A 19,822-nucleotide genomic window follows, 5' to 3' on the forward strand; every position below is an offset into this window, starting at 1 on the left:
TATATATACATATAAATTTCCAGTTTAGCAATTTCAGTCACGGCCGATTCATTTGCACTTCAGTTGTTCTAACGGTCCCAACATTTCTATTAGTGGATTTCTAATTCAATATTCTGCTTATTTTTGCATTCGGACATAGTGGTGGTCAGATTTAAAGTTCCAGTTTCCTCCAAATCAAAGGTAAATTTCCTGTAACATTCTCAGCTGCAATCAATGCACGAAGATGAAAAGTAATGAAGAAACTGCTGACATTTTTCAGAAGCCTCAGGAGAGGTACAGTATAATGGGTGGCTTTAACGTGGGCACCGGTTTAATCTCATAAATCCCGACTTAAGGGAGCGATGTGTACATTCAGTCTGTTGTTTCTTCCCCCAGGCCCTCCTGTGAATGTCACCTGCAATATTTTCATCAACAGCTTTGGGTCTATTACAGAAACTACCATGGTAAGTCAACAACTTTTACCTTCTAAGAATAAAACTTTGTTGAAATACATTCCAATATATTAGTTGTTAAAACATATCGGTATTAACCATCGCTCAATCATCTTCGTTATTAATCCCCATACTGCTGAAGCCTCTCATTTCTGTTTCCTGGAGCACAGCAGCGCAACCTTCAGAGACCAACGGGTCACTGACATGCTGATAATGAACTGTCCACTCAGCAATTAAAATGAAAAATTGAAAAACTGAAACGAAAGAGAGAGGGTAGTGAAGAGGTCTGCATTGATAGTGTTATTGCTGCTGGGTCAGCGCAATACAGTCGTGAACTGTTTAAGGGGATCTGAGGGAGCTCCAGAGGAGCAGTCCTCCCCGGTTACAACCAGGACGACAGCTCTCCTGATTACAATGTGCCGCTGAAACAAAGTCAGTAAAAATCTGCAGAAAGCTTAAAGAAATAACAATGAAGACTAGTTTGAAATATTTGAAAATATAAAATAGAGGTTTTATCAAAACCTTTGAGCAGTTCTTCATATTTTAATATTCTAATGAGCCATGGATGCAGTGTTCTTAATATTACGTACTGCAACACATACAATACGTTGAAAATATTCCATCCATTTTATTAATTTATACCCTCCTCATTTATCAATAGAAAAAATAACTATTGCAACCCTTCTTGTAATTGATGATCTGCTTTTGCATATGTTTTGATCATTTCTGTTTGATGAATGGCTCCTATGCTTTGAGGTTGGAAGACCTATTGGCAATCACCCTCATTTTTTTTAGCTCCTTTCACAGATTTTCTGTCAAATTCAAGTCATATAATAGTCAAATAATAAATAAGTTATTTCCTGTCTAATCCAAGCCAATTACCCATAACCTCTGGTTCCAAATCCAGATTGCTAATCCAACATTAGGTGCTTTACAGTCCTTCACTATTTTGTAAAAGATAATCTGCAGAGGAGGAAAATCACACATCAGAGTGTCTGCAAAATGCAAAACTTCACATCCATTTACAGGAATTACTGCATATATAAATAATGACACAAACATTTCTCAAATGGAAGATTGGTTTACAATCTAGTAGCAAATCGCAAACAGCTGTATGTCAGAAAATTCACCTTGGAGAGTCACAGTCTATTGATTTTCTAACATCAAAGAGATTAGGCTGACCACCTGAGGAATCAAAGACAATGGCCGTCTGCAGCATTACCATTTGCTGTGGGGTTTAAACAGGATGAGCCGCATGAACGAAACAAAACAATATTCCCTAATACTACAGGGTACAAATTATTGATATTACTGCCAGTTCTAAATCTCCCAAGAGTATGAACAATTTTGGACTTGACTGTGCAGCGACCTGATTTTTTTTGGATTAAAAAGGGGAATAACTTATAAATTTATATATTTTTAATTTAGCTCTACCACATTTTCACATGATACCAGTTCAGTTTATAATGTTCCTACATTGTAGAATTACATGAAAGTCAGAAACCCTTTGATACAAGTGACGTTTGCCACTGCTGCAATTTGTTCATTGGGTTCAGTGTTCGTACAGTATTATTTGTAAAATAGTGTTTTAAATTATTTCAAGTTTTTGTTGATAATGCCAGACATATTTTACATTTTTTAAATAATTTTAATTAATAGTTATTACGTCTAATGTGCTTATAACAATTAACATAGTATTTGTCATCCTTACATCTTTAAAATTAGCAGAAAAATCCATCTCTGCTTGTCGCATGTTTTCCATAAACTACGCCGAGTTCTTCCACAGGACTACAGACTCAATGTGTTTCTACGGCAAAAGTGGAACGACCCTCGGCTGGCGTACAGCGAATACCCAGACGACTCCCTGGACCTGGATCCTTCCATGCTGGACTCGATCTGGAAACCTGATCTGTTCTTCGCAAATGAGAAGGGAGCCAATTTCCACGAGGTCACGACGGATAACAAGCTGCTGCGGATTTTCCAAGATGGCAGCGTTCTGTACAGCATCAGGTAAGTGAAGTCAAAACATAGACAGCAAAACCAAACCACTGGATGTGGGTTTGTAATTGGAGACCAAATTAACTTTTAGTTGTCTAAAAATCTAATGTAGGTTCTTTATTTGTCCTTTTTTGATTTCGCATTCCAGTTGGACTGCCTTAGTCGTATCCTTTCCCTTCACGAAAATTAACTTTTGATTTTGGTCAACTGACCAAAATCAACTGGTCAGTTGACCGGTTGAGTTTGGTTACTCAACTGAGTTGATTTTGGTTACTTATTTATATATGCAGTGTCACGTGAAAAACAGCTCACATCAAAAATGCCACTCACTGCGGTCCAAAGCAGGCAGGCAGCAAAGAAATCCCATCATGCAGAACATCTCGACTTCTGTGGATTGCCAAATTTCCAAAGACAAGCACCCTCTGCATCTGTCCACTCATCAAAAGGGATGGAGGGAGCATGGTGAAAAAGATTTAATGAAAATGCCAAACAGAAAGCGTGTGACGGGCTTTGATGGAAGTTTTTAAATGACACTCTGCACTGGGGAGAGGAAATCTTACCGATTTAAGCGTAGCACCAGAGAAGAGGATCTTATTTCTAGTCATGACATGGATGTCACAGTTAAATCTTTTTATCTATTTTCCGTAACCATTTTGTTCTGTTTAATGTTGAGTGGCAGATGGATATCGTTCTGGTTCTTACTGGGCAAAAAAGCAATGCACACTCCTGACAAATCACCAGTATCACATTTCAGATTTAAAACATTATGCCTTCCTTGTTTTCAAAAGGTAAAGATTATTGGCTAAATATGACAATTTCCAAGGGACAAAGCCAAACATTTAAGTACAAGACGAAATGTGAAGTGTACAATAAATATGTAAATTCATTGCGAATTTTACCACTATTCTTCTAATTTTTCACCTACTAACGTTGCGGCAGTACTACAAATGAAAAATAGGTGAAGTTAGCTGAGAATACTATTACCATTAGGCAAAAAACAATAAAACTTCATGGTTGTTAGAGAAACTTGTTCACAATCAAGGAGACCAGATACTTCCTGTAGTACTTGACCAGGTTTTCACACACTGCATCAGGCGTTTTAGACCTCTCCAGATTTTTCAGGTTTCAGGGCTGTTGCTAGGAAACAAGAGTTTCAGCTTCCTCCTAACTGGCTTGGCTACATCAGGACCTTCAAATGCTTCTCATACTCCTTAGATGCCTGGGGTGTTTGTTTTGCCTCATTGTCCTGCTGGAAGACCCAACATTGACCCATATTCAATTCACTTACTGGGGGAAGAAAGAAATCTCTCAATACCATTGCTCCATCTATTCTCTCTTCAATATGGAGAAAAGCACTATGATGCTTACCCCAATGTTTTACAGCTTGGGATTGTTGTCATTCTTCTTCCTCACTTCAAACATGGAGAGTTTGTACCAAAAGTTAAATTCCGGACTCATCTGACATGACCTGCTTTAATGCCTCCCCTGGATCATCCAGGTAGTCACTGGGGAACTTCAGAAGGGCCTGGACATGTGTTGCCATGACAGTGTAGTGTGTTGCTATGGTAACCTTTAGCCCCTTCTAAATGGGAGTGGCTTAAACAGATTCTTCCACAGTCAGTCCCAGCCAGATTTGTCAAGAGATTTGATTGGCTGAGCAGCATGTAGAAAAAATAAAAACACATCTACAAAGTATGAATGGTAATTTAAATAGTTATGTAACAATAAAGTTTTTTTTTTTATTAAGTACAGTTTTAAATAATGTATAAACTCTAGACCTGCTTTTACCAAGTGCAGAAAGTAATTCCAAAGTTACCAGAGAGAAAACTGATTTCTACTGGTCTGATATTTAGGAATATTATTTTATTTTATTATTTCTATACGATTATCAGAGAGGAATTGAGTCATCTTGAGTTTCTTCCAACAGCTGTTGCTCTCTCACCAACTTGTTTGCTTATCCCAGTCTTGTTCAGCTCTACAGTTTGTCCCTGATGTCTTTAGACAATTGGAGAGATTGGAGTCTGATTAAGTATGTGGACAGGTGATTTTTTTACACAGGTAACAAATTCTAACAGTTTCACTTAATACATGTACTTAGTGGAGGATGGAAGACCTTCTTAAAAATGAACAAACAGGTCTGTGAGAGCCAGGATTTTTGCTGGTTGGTAGGTGAACAAAGACTTATCTTGTACAATAAAATGCTTATTAATTATTTAAAAATCAAACAATTTGATTTAGATTTTTTTCTTTCACATTTGTGGACAAAAATCACAGAGGTTTCCACTCTTTTTAAGGAAGAAACTCAAAAAATATCTTCCCCACTGTAAATAGGTCTTTCAGTTTAAAGCAGCTGGTTATTCCTGGATAAAAGACCACTTAACGTCACCAAAATGAGCCATTCTCAATTTATATATACCAGGTTTAAGCATAATCCAGGGTTTAGAAATAATGACACTCACAAATGCACTGATTCGAAGGCTGAAGAGAGACGAAATATTTGTGTCAGCGTCACTCAGATCAACGTCTCCAATCCACTGAGCGACTGAGCCGTCACGTATCTGATTTGCTTCCTAGCTGCGTTTGGTAATTATGAATCAAATCAACCTGAAATACATGACACTATTTAAGCCGTGTGTGAGAATTCAATCAGTAGGGCATTTGTAGTTTGCTCTTCTTCTGTAGGAAGTGATATTGTATCATCATAGCACATTATCAGATGGATGCGAGTGTGTTTATTGCTGGAGGCTCTTGTCTCGCCTCTGGGCAATACATTACGGCGGGTAATTACACAGCTTTCCTTCAGTCAGACTCCTAAATAGCTTTCTCTGTCTTTCCTCTCTGAGAATCCTTGAAGCCATAAAGCTTCAACTGCACAACAAATGAAGTCAGGATGCCTACAACAATTACTTCTCATTTACTTGTGGTGCAATGACTGAACAAATGGTGACTCAAGATGTTTTCCAATCTTCAGTCATTGAGGGATGTTTACCTCTTGTCCCCTTTCTTTATTAAGACTTTATAGATATTTGCATTCCGTAAAGTGGTAACCAAAGTACATTTGTGCTTATAAAATTGACTGTTATTTCAATCTGTAATCTTACTATGTCTCCTTATGTCTGGAAACATTTCCCTGAGCTCTTTAAGGCCTTCTGATATTCCCTATGGCTCCTGTTCTTTTTTCCAATCTGTTTCTGTCTCAGGTTGACTCTAACCCTGTCCTGCCCTATGGACTTGAAGAATTTCCCAATGGACATTCAGACCTGCACCATGCAGCTTGAAAGCTGTGAGTTTTCATTTCTTCCTCTTCCTTTATTCTCTTACATCTCTTTTTTTTATCTCTTTGGCGTTCCAGCCTTTGCCTTGCTTTACATGGCTGTAATCCAAGGAATACTAACTCTGTATGACCTTTTAAGTTTATTCCAGTATACATCGTTTCACAAGTTACAATAGTATAAATTCGATTACAAAAATAAAAGCTCATGGTAATATTTACACATATTCTTGGAAAGAATGTCTAAAGGGGTTCACTGTTTATTAAAGAATGATACACATAACAAATCTGTCCAAAAGAAGGAGAGTAGCGGAGTGTTTAGCTACATGAGTCCCATGCAGTCTGGAAAAATATTTGTGTCCAGACTTTAATACTAGTCCCATTGTCTAAATGTTTGTCCTCCCTCCTTCCTCTATACAATTTCTTCTTTCTCTGCCACCTTCCTTTCTTTTCCTTCCTTGTGTCCTTCTTTCCTCCATAGCTTCTCTGTATTCTTTTGTCCTGATGTACTTCCGTTTTTGTTACATTTTCTTTCTACATTGTAATTTTTCACTTTGTGTACTTTCTTCGTTTACCTTTTGTTCTTTCTTCTTCCCATCTTGCATCCCTCCTTCCTTTTGTAATTCCTTATGTCCTTCCCTTTTTGTTTCTTTCCTTCCTTCTTTTATTCTGTAATTTCTTACTTTTGTCTTTCCTGCCTTCCTTCCTTCCTTGTAATATGTTTTTTACAGGAAAAAACATGTAATAAACTTGAGTTAACTATGAAGGTTAACTCAAATCAACAATGCAATGACGGGTGAGAAGAACCAGTCAACTTGTTATAAATGTAAGAGTCGAGTTACTTCAAGGTTATATTAAGTTTTATATTCAATTAGAAGTAAAAAGTAAGGTCCTATAAAAATTACTAAAAGTTTTTTTTTTAAGTTACTCAATTAAGTGTATGTAGTTACTAAAATCCTCTGTGATTTGGCCTGGTTTTTCACATTTAAAATCCCATAAGATGAAGAAGGAGATTGAGAAGCATATATATTATTTTTAGCAGGCCTGGTAAAGATGTTACAAAAGAAAGACATATTAGTCTCTTACTTCGATCTGACACTCTTTACAGTTCCTATAAAATCAAAGAAACTGAAGATGAGTTCTGGATTAAAAACATGGCGGGACACGCAAACCCATTTCTTTCAGTCATTCTTCAAAATGGAAAACATCAGAAAATGCACCATTCAAATAAGACAGATACATGTTGATAACTTAGCAAATGGCAGCAGGAAATTAGCTAATATATTAAAGTTATTTATGTTTTTGTTAATTAAAAGTTTTAAACAGTTGGAACTGTTACAAACATGGTTAGACAAGGGAAAAATGAATGATTAATGATGTTTTCTTACTATTTTACATACAACTCGAATGCTTAAATGCTGGGATAATTTATACATTTGAAACATTTTATAAGGTTACTGCACTGAATAAAATTGAATAAATGATATTCTCTCTTTTCAGTCTCTCCTTACCTTTAGCAGAGATAAGATCTGCCCTTATGAAACCAATTTCCAGGATATAAATAATAAAACTTTATTTCAGTGTCCCTTTTATTATTATGTGACTCACCGCAATGCCTAGAGGTGATTTAGTTCTTTATCACAGGGAATTTAAGCTTAGCAAAGGGTGAAACGGACAAAGAACCTGTGTCATAAAGTAATCTCTGCAGAAGGATGTTCCACAAATAAGGAGAGCTGGTGGTGTTTCTTATATCTTTATCTGATCCAATAACAATTTGTTTCGGTGTTTGTGGAATTGTCCTCCACAGTCTCCAATAAGCAACATGATTTATTTCTGTAATTAACACAAGGACAAACAATTTGAAACAAAAATAGCACAACAGATGTGAACTTTACCCTGTATAGCTGTCATTATGACTTGGTCAAATTAAACTCTTTTATAAGAGGCCTCTAATTTTCTGGTCTGACTCCCATTTCATCCATTTCTCAGCTTGACTTTGTAGGGTTGTGTTGTTCTAGTTCTGGAAAACGGAGACGTTTTAATGGCTCTATTAAAAATCAAGAGCTCCTAATCTATTCGTTTCAAATATTTTACAAATATTAGCATTTGAATGTACAGTTCAGAAAAATTTGAAAAACTGTGATGTCTAATTTATGTATTCTTGTGTTTTACCATAATAATGTACCAACTATAGAAAATTTGTATACTACAGTATTATTTGTTTGAAAGTATTAATTTAATGAAGCTTGCTATTTTATAAGTATATTTCCATTAATATAGCATTAGCAGGACATGATAAAAAAAATATTGTATTTTTAAAGTACGTTTTATTCTTGTTCTTTAATAATCATAATTTTTCTGCTGGATCTCTATTTATACAACATTATTTTATTTTAAGGGTAATATTTGAGTATAATGAGGGAAACAATTGATCGATCAGCATCTTAAAGGAGAGTTTCACTTCTTAGCCTTTTTATATTTAAGTAAAATTTTAAAATTCTATAAAATCCAGATAAGCTCATAGTTGCACTTTTACTCCCTTGTATTTATTTACAACAGTGTGAGTATTTAGTGTTGATTTCCTAATGATCAGTTGTTTGTCTTTAAACAATACTTTGTAAATTATAATCAGTTATTGTTTTACTTTAGTTGCTTATCTTACCGTATTTTCCGCACTATAAGGCGCAACTTCAATGAACGGCCTCTTTTAAAACTTTTCATATATAAGGTGCACCGCATTATAAGGCGCATAGAATAGACTCCTCAGTTTGTACTGTGTTATTACACATCCACATTTGTAAAGAAATGGTCCCCAGTGTTCCGGGCACGTCCCACCGGGAGGAGTCCTCGGGGAAGACCCAGGACACGCTGGAGGGATTACGTCTCTCGGCTGGCCTGGGAACGCCTTGGGGTTCCCCCAGAGGAGCTGGAGGAGGTGGCTGGGGAGAGGGAAGTCTGGGCCTCCCTTCTGAAGCTGCTGCCCCCGCGACCCGACCCCGGATAAGCGGAAGAAAATGGATGGATGGATGGATGGTCCCCAGTACTTTATATAGTAGGCTGCCCCAGTCGTTGTTTCACTCACGGTGTTGGTGTTGCGATATTGTGCCCAAATGCTTTCTGGGTAACACACACCAATCGACACGCTGCCGCCGCAGTCTCTGTCTCTCTTCCCCCGCCCCTCCGCCCCCCTGGCTTTAAATGTATTATCAAACTTTATTAACAAACCAGCGTTCTGACAACTATCCCAGCATGCACCGCACACTTCTTCTTCTACGGGGGAAAATGAAGTCGGCAGCTGCTTACCGTAGTTGCTAGACCTGTTGTGGCTCAATGTTGGTCCATAAATAAGGCGCACCGGGTTATAAGGCGCACTGTCGGCTTTTGAGGAAATTTAAGGTTTTTAGGTGCGCCTTATAGTGCGGAAAATACGGTAATTTTGTTCCTTTGGTTTTAGTTAATCAGTAGTGAAAATATACTGATTAACTGGTATTTGAGACCCAATATAAATGACTCCAAGTTCTTGATTTTTATGGTAGTTAAAGCTGATCTCAACTAAAATCTGAATTTTGTTGAATATACCAATATCTCCTCGTGGTTGTTTTAGTTTTAGAGCGAGAATGTTTTTACGCTTGAAACAGATTTAAATAGATTGATGAAAATGTAGCTTAATAATGTAAATAAACAAAAAAAGTGAAATATTTTATCCTCCAAGTGTATAAACTAAAGGGAGCATTGTGGACTTTAAAGGTGTGTGAGTGTGTTTTGGTTTGAGTTACTGTATCACTTTCTGCTGCCATTAGAGGAGAGGTAATCATTTCTGATTAAAGGCCCAGTGAGAATACTTGGCCTTGTGTTGACAAGTGTTAGTATACCACCCAAGGGTGTAATCACCTTGGCTGGAGCATAACATTGAGAGGACATTATAGGTTTTACTGTCACTACTGAAAATGTGCCTACACCATCTGTTAGAGGGGAGAAAACAGTTGTAATCGTCCAGATTTTAGGAAGCCAAGGCCAATCTTCTGCCTGGCCTTTTGACGCATCTGGCTTATAGAGATGCATAAAAAGCTCCAAGCATGGGATTTTTTTCTATTCTGACACATCAAAGCTCCAAATACGCAGCTAATAAGACGTTCTCCTGCCTTGAGTCGTTAGCATTCAGTAACCTTAAACCTACTTTCTATCTTCAACGATCGATGAAAAGGATGGAAGAGAGACTGAGACGGTGGCTGTGAAGCATTTCACTAGACGAATGGCTTTTAAACATACGAAAGTGGATGACATGCGACGAATGGACCTCGCTTCGCTATCCCAGACATTCTGGCTCAGAAATTTCTTTTAGTCTGCTACGTGAGTCGGTCATGTCTGCCAAACCTTACGGTTATATTTGACAGAAGCAAAGCTGACCGTTGTATTGTTTTAGGAAGGCATTGGCATTCTCCTCGGTTGTTGTGGGAGGATGTGTGAATGACAGTTCTTCTCAAGAACAAAATAAGTGTGTTTTTGTGGAAGTGTTTCTCAGACGTGAGGTATAGCGTTGGGTGTAGCATCTTGAATAATTGATGTCTTTGCAGCTCAGACCCAGAAGGTTCCCAGTAGATGTAAGTATTGTTCAGATGCTCAAGGAAGTCTGCGGTGTTTCATGCTGCATGTATTTTTGCTACAACAAAAACTACACGGTTCTGAAAACACATAAAACCTTAAATAAATGCATATCAACAAGTACCGTATATCCTTGCGTTTTGCGGTTTGTTAGCAAAATGCAGGATATTATTTTTTGCCAGTGTTCTGCATAAGAACCTCAAAATTAATCTTTTTATGGTATTCATACTTCTGGCAAATTTTGGTTTGAAGTAGTTTGTTTTATCAACAAGTTTATTGTTATTGGAAGTAATATTAAGATTTTTAATGTGCTGGTAGCTTAGCTAATTTTTTATTTAGCACTTTAGCTAAGTTTGAAAATGTTTAACACATTTAGCCTCTCCTAAATTAATGCTTCCAGATAAATTCTGAAGCACTAATTTACTTAGCATTTAGTTTTAAAGGAAATCTGAAGAGGCTTCTGGCTGAAGTTTGTTACTGTGTGCCAGTCTTAAGGTCATGACATGCTAACAGCTCAATTTCAATAATATTTCATAGGAACCACTTTTATATTAAGTCTACTAGTTTTCTTATATGTACATTTCTTTGTAAATCAGTGCAGTTCTTCTTGTAGATCACTTTAATCTATTTTGTAGTCAGAACAGTGGTGCTCAACACACCTGAATCAAATGACGGTTCATTAGTGGACCTCTGCAGCTATGCAACCCATGTAGCAACAGGGTAATTAACGGTGGTTGGGGAGGATTTCTGCAGCTAATTAAAAGAGATATAAACTGTCAGAAATGCAGATAAAGAGGTAGCTATTGCAGCAATCTCTTCTTTTAGCAATGGTATCAGACTTAAAGGTAAAACCTGGTGAGAGACCTTAAACTTTCAATGTCAGAGGGTTTCCTGTTGCCACTCCAGACCTCGGAAAATCCGGTGATAATGAAAAATCATGGGGCAATACAGTCTGCAAGACAGCATCACTTCTCTTGTCTGTATTCTCTGTTTGCTGAGTTGTGTCCGGTCAGATAACCAGTACCGTCAGAAGAAGGATGGATAATGGTGAGCTGTGCTATTTTAGTAGGTGCACTTACTTAAAAAACATGGATATATTTATTTCCTCATAAAGAGAAAAACAGTTCTCTCTTGACTGAATGTCGTCTGTGTCTGCTTTATGTCCTATCTTCCTCTTTCACAGTCGGTTACACCATGAATGACCTGATCTTTGAGTGGCTGTCTGACAACCCTGTTCAAGTGGCTGATGATCTCACGCTCCCACAGTTTGTGCTGAAAGAAGAAAAGGACTTGGGTTACTGCACTAAGCACTACAACACAGGTGAATGAATGAATTCCACTTAAAGTCTTAAAAAAGCAACGACCCAGTCAAAGCTGGTACAGAGTGTGCATCTCCTTTAATACATTCTGCACTGATATGGTTACACTGACTGAAGGAGATTTAATTTTGCTTACCATTTTTAGCTTTTTTTGATGTTGCAACCAATAACTTCAATGTATTTTGTGTAAAAAAATAAAAGAAAAATGAACACAAAGAAGAGCCATAAGCCTGAGTTTAATATTTCATGCTGTTCCCTCAGGTAAATTCACCTGCATTGAGGTGAAGTTCCACCTGGAACGGCAGATGGGTTACTACTTGATCCAGATGTACATCCCTTCGCTCCTCATCGTTATCCTGTCCTGGGTGTCCTTTTGGATAAACATGGACGCTGCGCCGGCCAGAGTTGGTCTGGGTATCACCACAGTGCTGACGATGACCACGCAGAGCTCTGGTTCTAGAGCTTCTCTGCCGAAGGTAAGCCTGCAAGACTGGCTATATTTCTACTGGTTTCTGGTTAAAACACATGAAAGTAGCATGAGATATCAAGACAAACATGGATGGAATCACAGTAATGCAGACAAAAGCAGCACATCTCTGTTGCAGTAGTTTAAAATTCTATCCACAGAAATCTGTGAAATGTTTTTGAGCTGAGGGGAAAATGGTGGCACTAACTTCAATTAAAATTATATCTTGCCTTGAACAACCATGGAGCACCAATGTAATTATGACACTAAAATTTACATATTACATAATGCCCTTTGTCTTCTTTGCTACTATTCATGTGTTATTTTGTTTCTGGTTTGAAATAAAGTTTTTTGGGGGGAGAAAAAAAAGGAGAGAGAATATGAGGAGAGGAAATAGCACTTCTGCCAGTACTTCAAAATAAGGGCATGAATACTTGATAAAATCCTCCATAAAATCCTCTGTGTTGAAGTTTTGGTTGATCTTCTTTCAACTGAATGTTTACAAAACATGCAAGTAAATTTGTGCTTCAGATTTTATCTGTAAAAATTAAAGTAGGGGTGGCTAAAAAGTTTGCAGAAGCACTAAACGAAAAATTAGCTCCACTATTAGTGGATGAACTGCTTGTGACTATATCTTAAAGCAAGTTAATCTATTTTGCGTAGCGTTTGGTTTATTTGGTTCTATTATTTTCTGATTTTACCAGAAATGGCTCAGAAAGAAGGCAGCAAAAACTTAATCTCAGCTCCATACATGTAAAAGTAGCTGTACTTTTGATTTATGGAACAAAAGTTTGTTGTTTCTTAAATCATTCAGAGAAAGATTTACTTTGGCATGACAAACTTTGAAGGATTTAGACATAATTTTGCAAGATTTAGATCCTGTTAGGAGATGATGACAGAAAATCATAATGGATGCAGAATTTCCTTCTTCTTTGTTCCAGTGCTTGCTTCTTTAACAGCCAGTAAATTGCTGCCTAATTAAGTGAAGCCTCTATGCATTGCTCCAGTACTGCTGATGTGCTTTGGCACGTCGTTTTTTATGAATGACACAGCTGGGGCACTCCACGAGTCTTGGCCGTGACCTGTCCGATCGCTACGTTTCAGCTGCACACAACTCACCGACTCATTTCAATTCTAGGTCATCCCAGACACGAGGGTCGGAGCAACCCACAGCTGAAAAACGGGTGGACTGTGAACCACCCACAAATTTTCCTGCAGCCTTATTGATTGGCTCTTGATTACCCTGTGGTGTTTGCTGTTCTCAGGTGTCCTATGTGAAGGCCATTGACATATGGATGGCAGTGTGCCTTCTGTTTGTGTTCGCCGCCTTGCTGGAGTATGCAGCCGTCAACTTTGTCTCGAGGCAACACAAGGAGTTCATCAGGCTGAGGAAAAAGCAACGGCAGCAGAGAATAGTAAGTGTAAATTGTGCAGAAACACAGGCAGCTGAAGGATATCTCCAGGAAATAAAACATTCAAGCCATCACAAGATGCAGCTGATTCCTAAAAAGTAGGCACAAGATAAACCGCACGCATTCAGCAGCACAACACCTTGTCAGCTCCTATAATGTTGACTTATGCCTCTTGTTATTGTGGCGTGCTATGTATCCTGGACCTGACAACATCAACACGCTACAGCTGGCTGTCGTATTACATGAGGAAGATCTGCTCATCTCAGCGAGGCTCATTTTCATGTTGAGCACTGACCTGTGAGGAGCTTCGAGAATCTTTATTTCTGTCACGCCATTTGATCCAGAGAAACAACCTTTCTGTGACTCTAGAAACTGGGATGCAGTGGTTCCGCTACACAGCTTTATACATTTAAATGTTAAACGTTCATAAGCAGTTAATATCTTATTTGCCTATTTAATGTCAAACTTTTGTGACTCTTTTTGTATCAAGAAGCACAAACATGACGTTAAAACAGGGTAGAAAAACCCTGTTTTAAAGGTTTACACTTATTTGTAACATTCGTAACTTAATGGCCACAAAAGATTGAAAAACAGCTTTTAGAGTGGTTTTAAATCGATTGGTGGTTCAATGTAAAAAAAGCATAACTCAGCCATAAACCTCCAATTGGTGCGTCTGTAGCCACTTAATACATTTGGTGCAACTTAAGATTTGAGTATGTTTTCATCATCTTTGTTTCTTACATTTGTATTGTTGTTGCTGTGTTGCTTTCGTCCCGTTTTATTTGTTTAGCTTTTTAATTAGATTAGTTTCTTCATGCTCTTAGTTTATGCTTTAAATGTTGGTGAAACACATTAGGTGTTTTGTTGTAGCATTTTCATTAAATGTTTGCTTAGTTTTGATTAAGGCCTCATTTTTCACACAACAATACGCCTACCATAGTGGATCCAGCTTAAAGACAGATAAGTAAGAAACACTTATTTTTCCATAGACACGACATCTTGACAATCCCATTAAATGCCTTAGAGAGTGGGCAGCCTCAGACGTGTTCTCTGTAAATGTAGAAGAGTTTACCGGGCAGTCTGCCATCCACCATCAATACAGAGGAGAGAAAGTAATGGTCTTTCAGGGAAAAAAGATGTCTGATGTCCACATCAGTAGCACAATTACTCCCCCAGGGATGTTTGAGGTCACAAACTATCCATCCGAGAGGTATTGACACGTGACCCGATTAGTTTTACTGGAGGGAAGTTGTGAATTAAGTGGAGAGTACAAATCCCAGACAAACATTAACTAAAGATTCTGTCTTGCCTTGTTCTTTAGAAATAAATCAAATATTTAATCATTACTTCCATTTATAGTCTTTCTTAAAACGGTTTGCATTTACCGCATGAAGAGTATTCATTTCTCCTTAGAATCTTTTTTCTTAATCTCAGGCATAGCTCACACGTAGCCAAATATCTGGGAAAACAAATACATTTTCATGGGTTTTGCCCTTCATCCACATCAAAATTGCATTTAATACTATTAAAAACAATTATTTATAAAAACTCCGACCAAAGTTTAGATTTATGAAAAATTTATTTGGGGTCTTGCGACAAATAATGCATCAGTATTTCCACATAGTTACTTTGACACCATTCCCAGTCAACATAGGCTTGGGTTTTATTAATTCTATATACTAATACGCTATTTAAAAGTAGGTCAACCCATATGTGTATCAACATAAAATTTACTTCCTGGCGCCATGTTTAATTCCTAACAGGAAATCCAGTTTTTTTTTTTTAAGCAATCTGATTGGCTGACATGGGTTTTAGCATTGCGCTACACTGCCCCCTATGGGTTTGGCATGTTTAAAACAACACTCAGAACCCAAATTTGTGCAGGTTCATGTGGATGAAAATTTAATATATTTTTTAACAATGTGGCGGAAATATTAGTTTTTATAAATACCTGGTTAGGTGTGTACAAGGCCTCAGGTATTAGACTGGATCATTGCCTCTTTTTTATTTGCTGTTTTGATTTGAAATTTTTAAATCAGAAGCCACTTAAACTGAATAACTAAATGAAAGTTCAAGTCAAAGCAGTAACGTTGTTTCCCCCCTCTTATGTTTTTATTTTCCTTTTCGATGGAGGCGACTGGCAGTCGGGCTGCAAGCGTTGAGTCTTTGCGGAAACCCAATGACATTCCTGGTAACAGCTCAGCCTACAGAAATCTGAGTCAGCATTGCAGCGCCTGTGCAAGGGTAAAAAAACCGAATGAAGCCCGTGTCAACCCTGACCTTCCAACCCAATTTCTGTCCGTGCCTCCAGCCACCCAAATTGATTGTGTTGTGAAAGTTTTACCTCAAACGTGAATTTATCCTGCCGTATTTCTCACAGCCAAACCCACGTCCGTTTCCGTGAACCCTTTGCTGCTCGCCTTCTGATCCTGCATACCAGTATTTCACCAACCTCAAATTTCTGCCCTTTATTGTCCCTGTTGCTTCTTGTTAAATAGGTTAGACTTCTTCTTGCTCTCTTTCCTATTTTTCCTAAAGCTTTCAAAGAATTGAAATGGCTGTTTCTCTTGCTTGTTTGCTGCTTTTGTTTTATCTCTATACTGAAAACATAGAAAGATTAAATTAATATTGTATTTCATATGCTTTATGGAAAGTAATTATAACACTACAATATATTACAGTAGCATAAGATACTTTATTTTGGGAAAGCCAAGATGATGATGTCATGGTTTTAGATGTTCATAATAGGTTAATTCACAACATCTGACTTAAATAGAGGCTAATCCATGGATTCATTTTATGACAATACCTTAAACATGATTGATTTAAACTGATTTGTGTGCGTTTGATCATTTGTTGCCAATGATGCATCACTGTCTACTAATCGGTTGATTATTTTATTTTTTTAATTAATAAATGGATGGTAGAGAGGAGTTTTTGTTTTTATTTTATTACAGAATCTGAACCAGGTGAAGCTAAAAATGCCACTTGAAGAGTCCTGAGTTGAACATATTTACAAATAAAGGTTTTTCATTTTAAATGCAAAATGTATGTAATTTGTGCACAGTTTAAGTTTAATTACTGCTCTGAGTTGTTCTTTTAGCAAATGGTCATTTGCTAAGTCTGTAAACTCCAGGTAATGATTAATTGATCACTAAATTATTTCAATCATCAATTAATCCATGTCAGCCCTAAAAACGCTTCTTTCATGTGTGACATAACAAAAACTGCAAAAGAAATCAGCCAGGATATTGGGGGGAAAGTTGTGGACCTCCAGAAGTCTGTTTCATCCTTCAGTGTAATTTTCAGGAGCCTAAAGATGCCACCTCCACTTTTCCAATAGTTATGTGCAATATTATGTTAAGGAAAGAAATAGCATCTGGTTCCCAGAGAGGAAAATATTTTGGTGTTGTTGCTGCTGTGAGAACGGAGCTCAGATTACGAGCAATAATTATCTTTGGAGGACCGTACTCTTAGATCCTAGCACATGGCATACTGTATCATTTACGAAAGAGTAGGAGGAATAATTAAGCTGTGCTAGAGGAGCAATGACTCCCTATAGCTTGGCTGCGTGGTGCAATTTGTCTTTTGGACATCATACAGTAACCATAGAGTAATTCACAACCAGGCTGCTGCGATAGAATCAACTTTATAGGAAGCTAAATTAGCAGATTTGTCTAAACTCTAAAGATCGGAGCGGTCCAGTTATAGGGAAATTGACTAAAAGACAAATGTATCTCTTTAAGTAGAGTAGAGTCAGTTCTTGTACACATTAGTAGCATAATATCTGACGGGAGCTTTCTGTGTCCCTGTTCCGAGTACGTCCAGAATTTGGCAGCTGTCAGTGTTGGTGAGAGAGAAAGAAAGAGTTGAAACGGTCGGATCAGAGCTTTCAGAGGTCTTCACACTGACTGCTAATCATCCAATTTAGATCACACATCTTCACTTCCTCCGGTTAAACTGAATCTCCACAGAGATTCAGAGAGGCTGTCAGAGTTAAGCTGCGTGTCTATAAATATTCACTTCAAAGGGCAGAAACAATGTCTCATTCACTGTAAAAATAGTTGCCTTTATTTTTAAAAAAGCATGAGGACAAAAGTGGAATCATTGCTTTGTGCTTTCTAAAACATTTATAAGATCAGTGATTAGAAGACTTTGTAAACATCTGCACGGGATATTAAGGAAGATGAGCTTTGAATATTGCATTTCTAATTAAAGTTTCAGATCTCAAACTCATTTGGAAATGTTTTTGTTGTCAGTTTTTTTCCTCTGGCATATATAAAAACAAGCTATCAATTAATACACTTAATTACATAACCAAACAAATCCAATAAAATAGATGTGTTGAAATAAGAAGATGCCACAGATTAGCTGGTCAAACTGAATTCAAATTAAAAAATAAATAGTTTGACTAAATGGACCCAGGCTTATCAAGTGACCTTTTGTAGTAGAAATGGGAGATTACCACTGCAAAGACCACTCTGTCATTTAAAGTAAACTTTGACTGATCTAAGGCTCTGTTCACACAGCAGGCAAATGCGATCCATATCCGACTTTTTTATGGCAATCTCAACGGCCCAATTCTGATCCTTTCACCTCCAAGAAATATCCGACCTGTGCCACTCCCATAAGTGGCATTCGATAGCTTTCCAAGTATTTGCAGTCAGAACGGTCATGTCACATTTTATTTGACTTTTACATCATTGATGTTAGACATCCGTCGTAATGGTGCATTCACACCAGATGCGTTTCATGCGTCCAATGCTTCAAGTTTGCTTGAGATTTTGCTCGACACCTAGTGTTTCGCGCACCTGATTTACATCCAAAGTCTATATTGAGGCGCGTCGAGGGCACTTAAGATGCGTTAAAATCGCTCCAGCCGCTGTTTCTATTGCCTGCCGATTTGTCGGACGTCCTTTATGCATCAAACGGTCAAAATACTCCAAACACTTTAAAATCGCACCTCGCTGGATGCAAGAAATACACCGTGACGTACATCCACATATACGTCACGTAAATCTCGTTTGGTGTGAACCCACCATAATTCTGCACAGGAAGAAGCCAGACATGGTCAGTTCAAATGTAAACAGTGGTTGAAGAAAGCAAATTTTATTTTTTTCTTAGCTTCCTTTGCAACAATAGTGTCTACTCTCCGTCAACAACTTTAAAATTGCTGCGTTTTTCTTTTGCGCATTCGAGTTGATAAACTGTTTACATTTGTCACCTTTCAGAGTTTGTTTTTGTTTTTTATTGTTATTTTCATAAAATGCTTTCACACCAATTTTTACTGCTACAGTTTTGAGCAACTTGTCTCCAGATACATCTGGTAATCCCCCCCGAGCTAAAAATATGGAGAGAAAAACCACTAAAAATGCTTTTTCTCCTGTGTTTGCTCCCAACAGGAGGAGGAACTCATGCGGGAAAGCCGAGGATTTTACTTCCGTGGTTATGGACTCGGTCACTGCCTGCAAGCCAAAGACGGGGCCGCCGTGGAAGGGCCCACCACGGTGTTCTCCCCTCTGCCCCCGGTCACTATGTACGACGGTGAAGTCCTTCACAAGCGTTTCGTTGACCGGGCCAAACGGATCGACACCATATCCAGAGCCGTCTTTCCCTTGAGCTTTCTCATATTCAACATCTTCTACTGGATCACCTACAAAGTGCTGCGACACGAGGACATCCATGCAAACTTGTAAAACGCTTTCTGCTGACATTATGTTAATGTTTTTCTCAGAACCAAAACTGCCTGTTTGACCCATTACAGTGAGTTAAAAAAAAAAGAAGTATGAAGAAGCATCCACGCTTCTCAAAGCCAGAACTAGAAATGACAAAAACTTTGTGCTCAGGTGCGTCTTCAGGATCTCAGACGTGAAAAGGAAGGAGTAGCTTCTCGCTGGTGTTACTGGTCACCTTCTCGTACGTGTGTTTGCTCGAGTCGCTTGGATCAATCAGAATGGCGCTAACAGCTATGGGTTTTATTTCAGATGATGGTTCAAGAATTTAGAAAAGTTGATCCTGGCTGAATGGACATGCTGACTTGAATTTTGACACTACGCAGCTTTAAATGAATGTTTTTGACAAATAAAAAGTTAAAGGAACATTTTTTACAACTTTAGATTATCACATTGGTATATGGGTGATGGGAACTTTGATATTTATGAATATTCAGTACGTGATGATAATTCGATTTTAAGTATGTGATCAGTAGATTATGTATGTATGTATGTAAACAGTGTATTAAAATGTATATAAACAAAGCTGTTCAATTGCTCAAAGCACAAATATGTATTTCCTTTTGTCAAAATTTAAATAAATTGTTATTC

The 19,822-nt window shown here is 37.7% G+C and overlaps 1 protein-coding gene across 2 annotated transcripts in view; it reads left to right on the plus strand.

Annotated features, from left to right (window-relative positions):
- glra4a (glycine receptor, alpha 4a) overlaps nucleotides 1–19,279 on the plus strand; it is a 55,488-nt gene extending 36,209 nt beyond the window's left edge. Inside the window, exons 3-10 of one of the 2 annotated variants that reach the window (XM_017307275.1) lie at nucleotides 376–443; nucleotides 2,218–2,441; nucleotides 5,630–5,712; nucleotides 11,486–11,623; nucleotides 11,883–12,097; nucleotides 13,353–13,508; nucleotides 15,633–15,743; nucleotides 18,902–19,279. In XM_017307275.1, coding sequence (XP_017162764.1) covers nucleotides 376–443; nucleotides 2,218–2,441; nucleotides 5,630–5,712; nucleotides 11,486–11,623; nucleotides 11,883–12,097; nucleotides 13,353–13,508; nucleotides 15,633–15,743; nucleotides 18,902–19,195 — 1,289 coding nt within the window. In that variant the 3' untranslated portion in view covers nucleotides 19,196–19,279. The remainder of the gene's footprint in view (nucleotides 1–375; nucleotides 444–2,217; nucleotides 2,442–5,629; nucleotides 5,713–11,485; nucleotides 11,624–11,882; nucleotides 12,098–13,352; nucleotides 13,509–15,632; nucleotides 15,744–18,901) is intronic. The other variant, XM_008420580.2, reaches the window with a different exon arrangement.
- Nucleotides 19,280–19,822: the final 543 nt, after the last annotated feature.

The sequence above is a fragment of the Poecilia reticulata genome, linkage group LG10 (genome assembly GCF_000633615.1).
Source record: "Poecilia reticulata strain Guanapo linkage group LG10, Guppy_female_1.0+MT, whole genome shotgun sequence".
Classification (NCBI taxonomy): domain Eukaryota; kingdom Metazoa; phylum Chordata; class Actinopteri; order Cyprinodontiformes; family Poeciliidae; genus Poecilia; species Poecilia reticulata.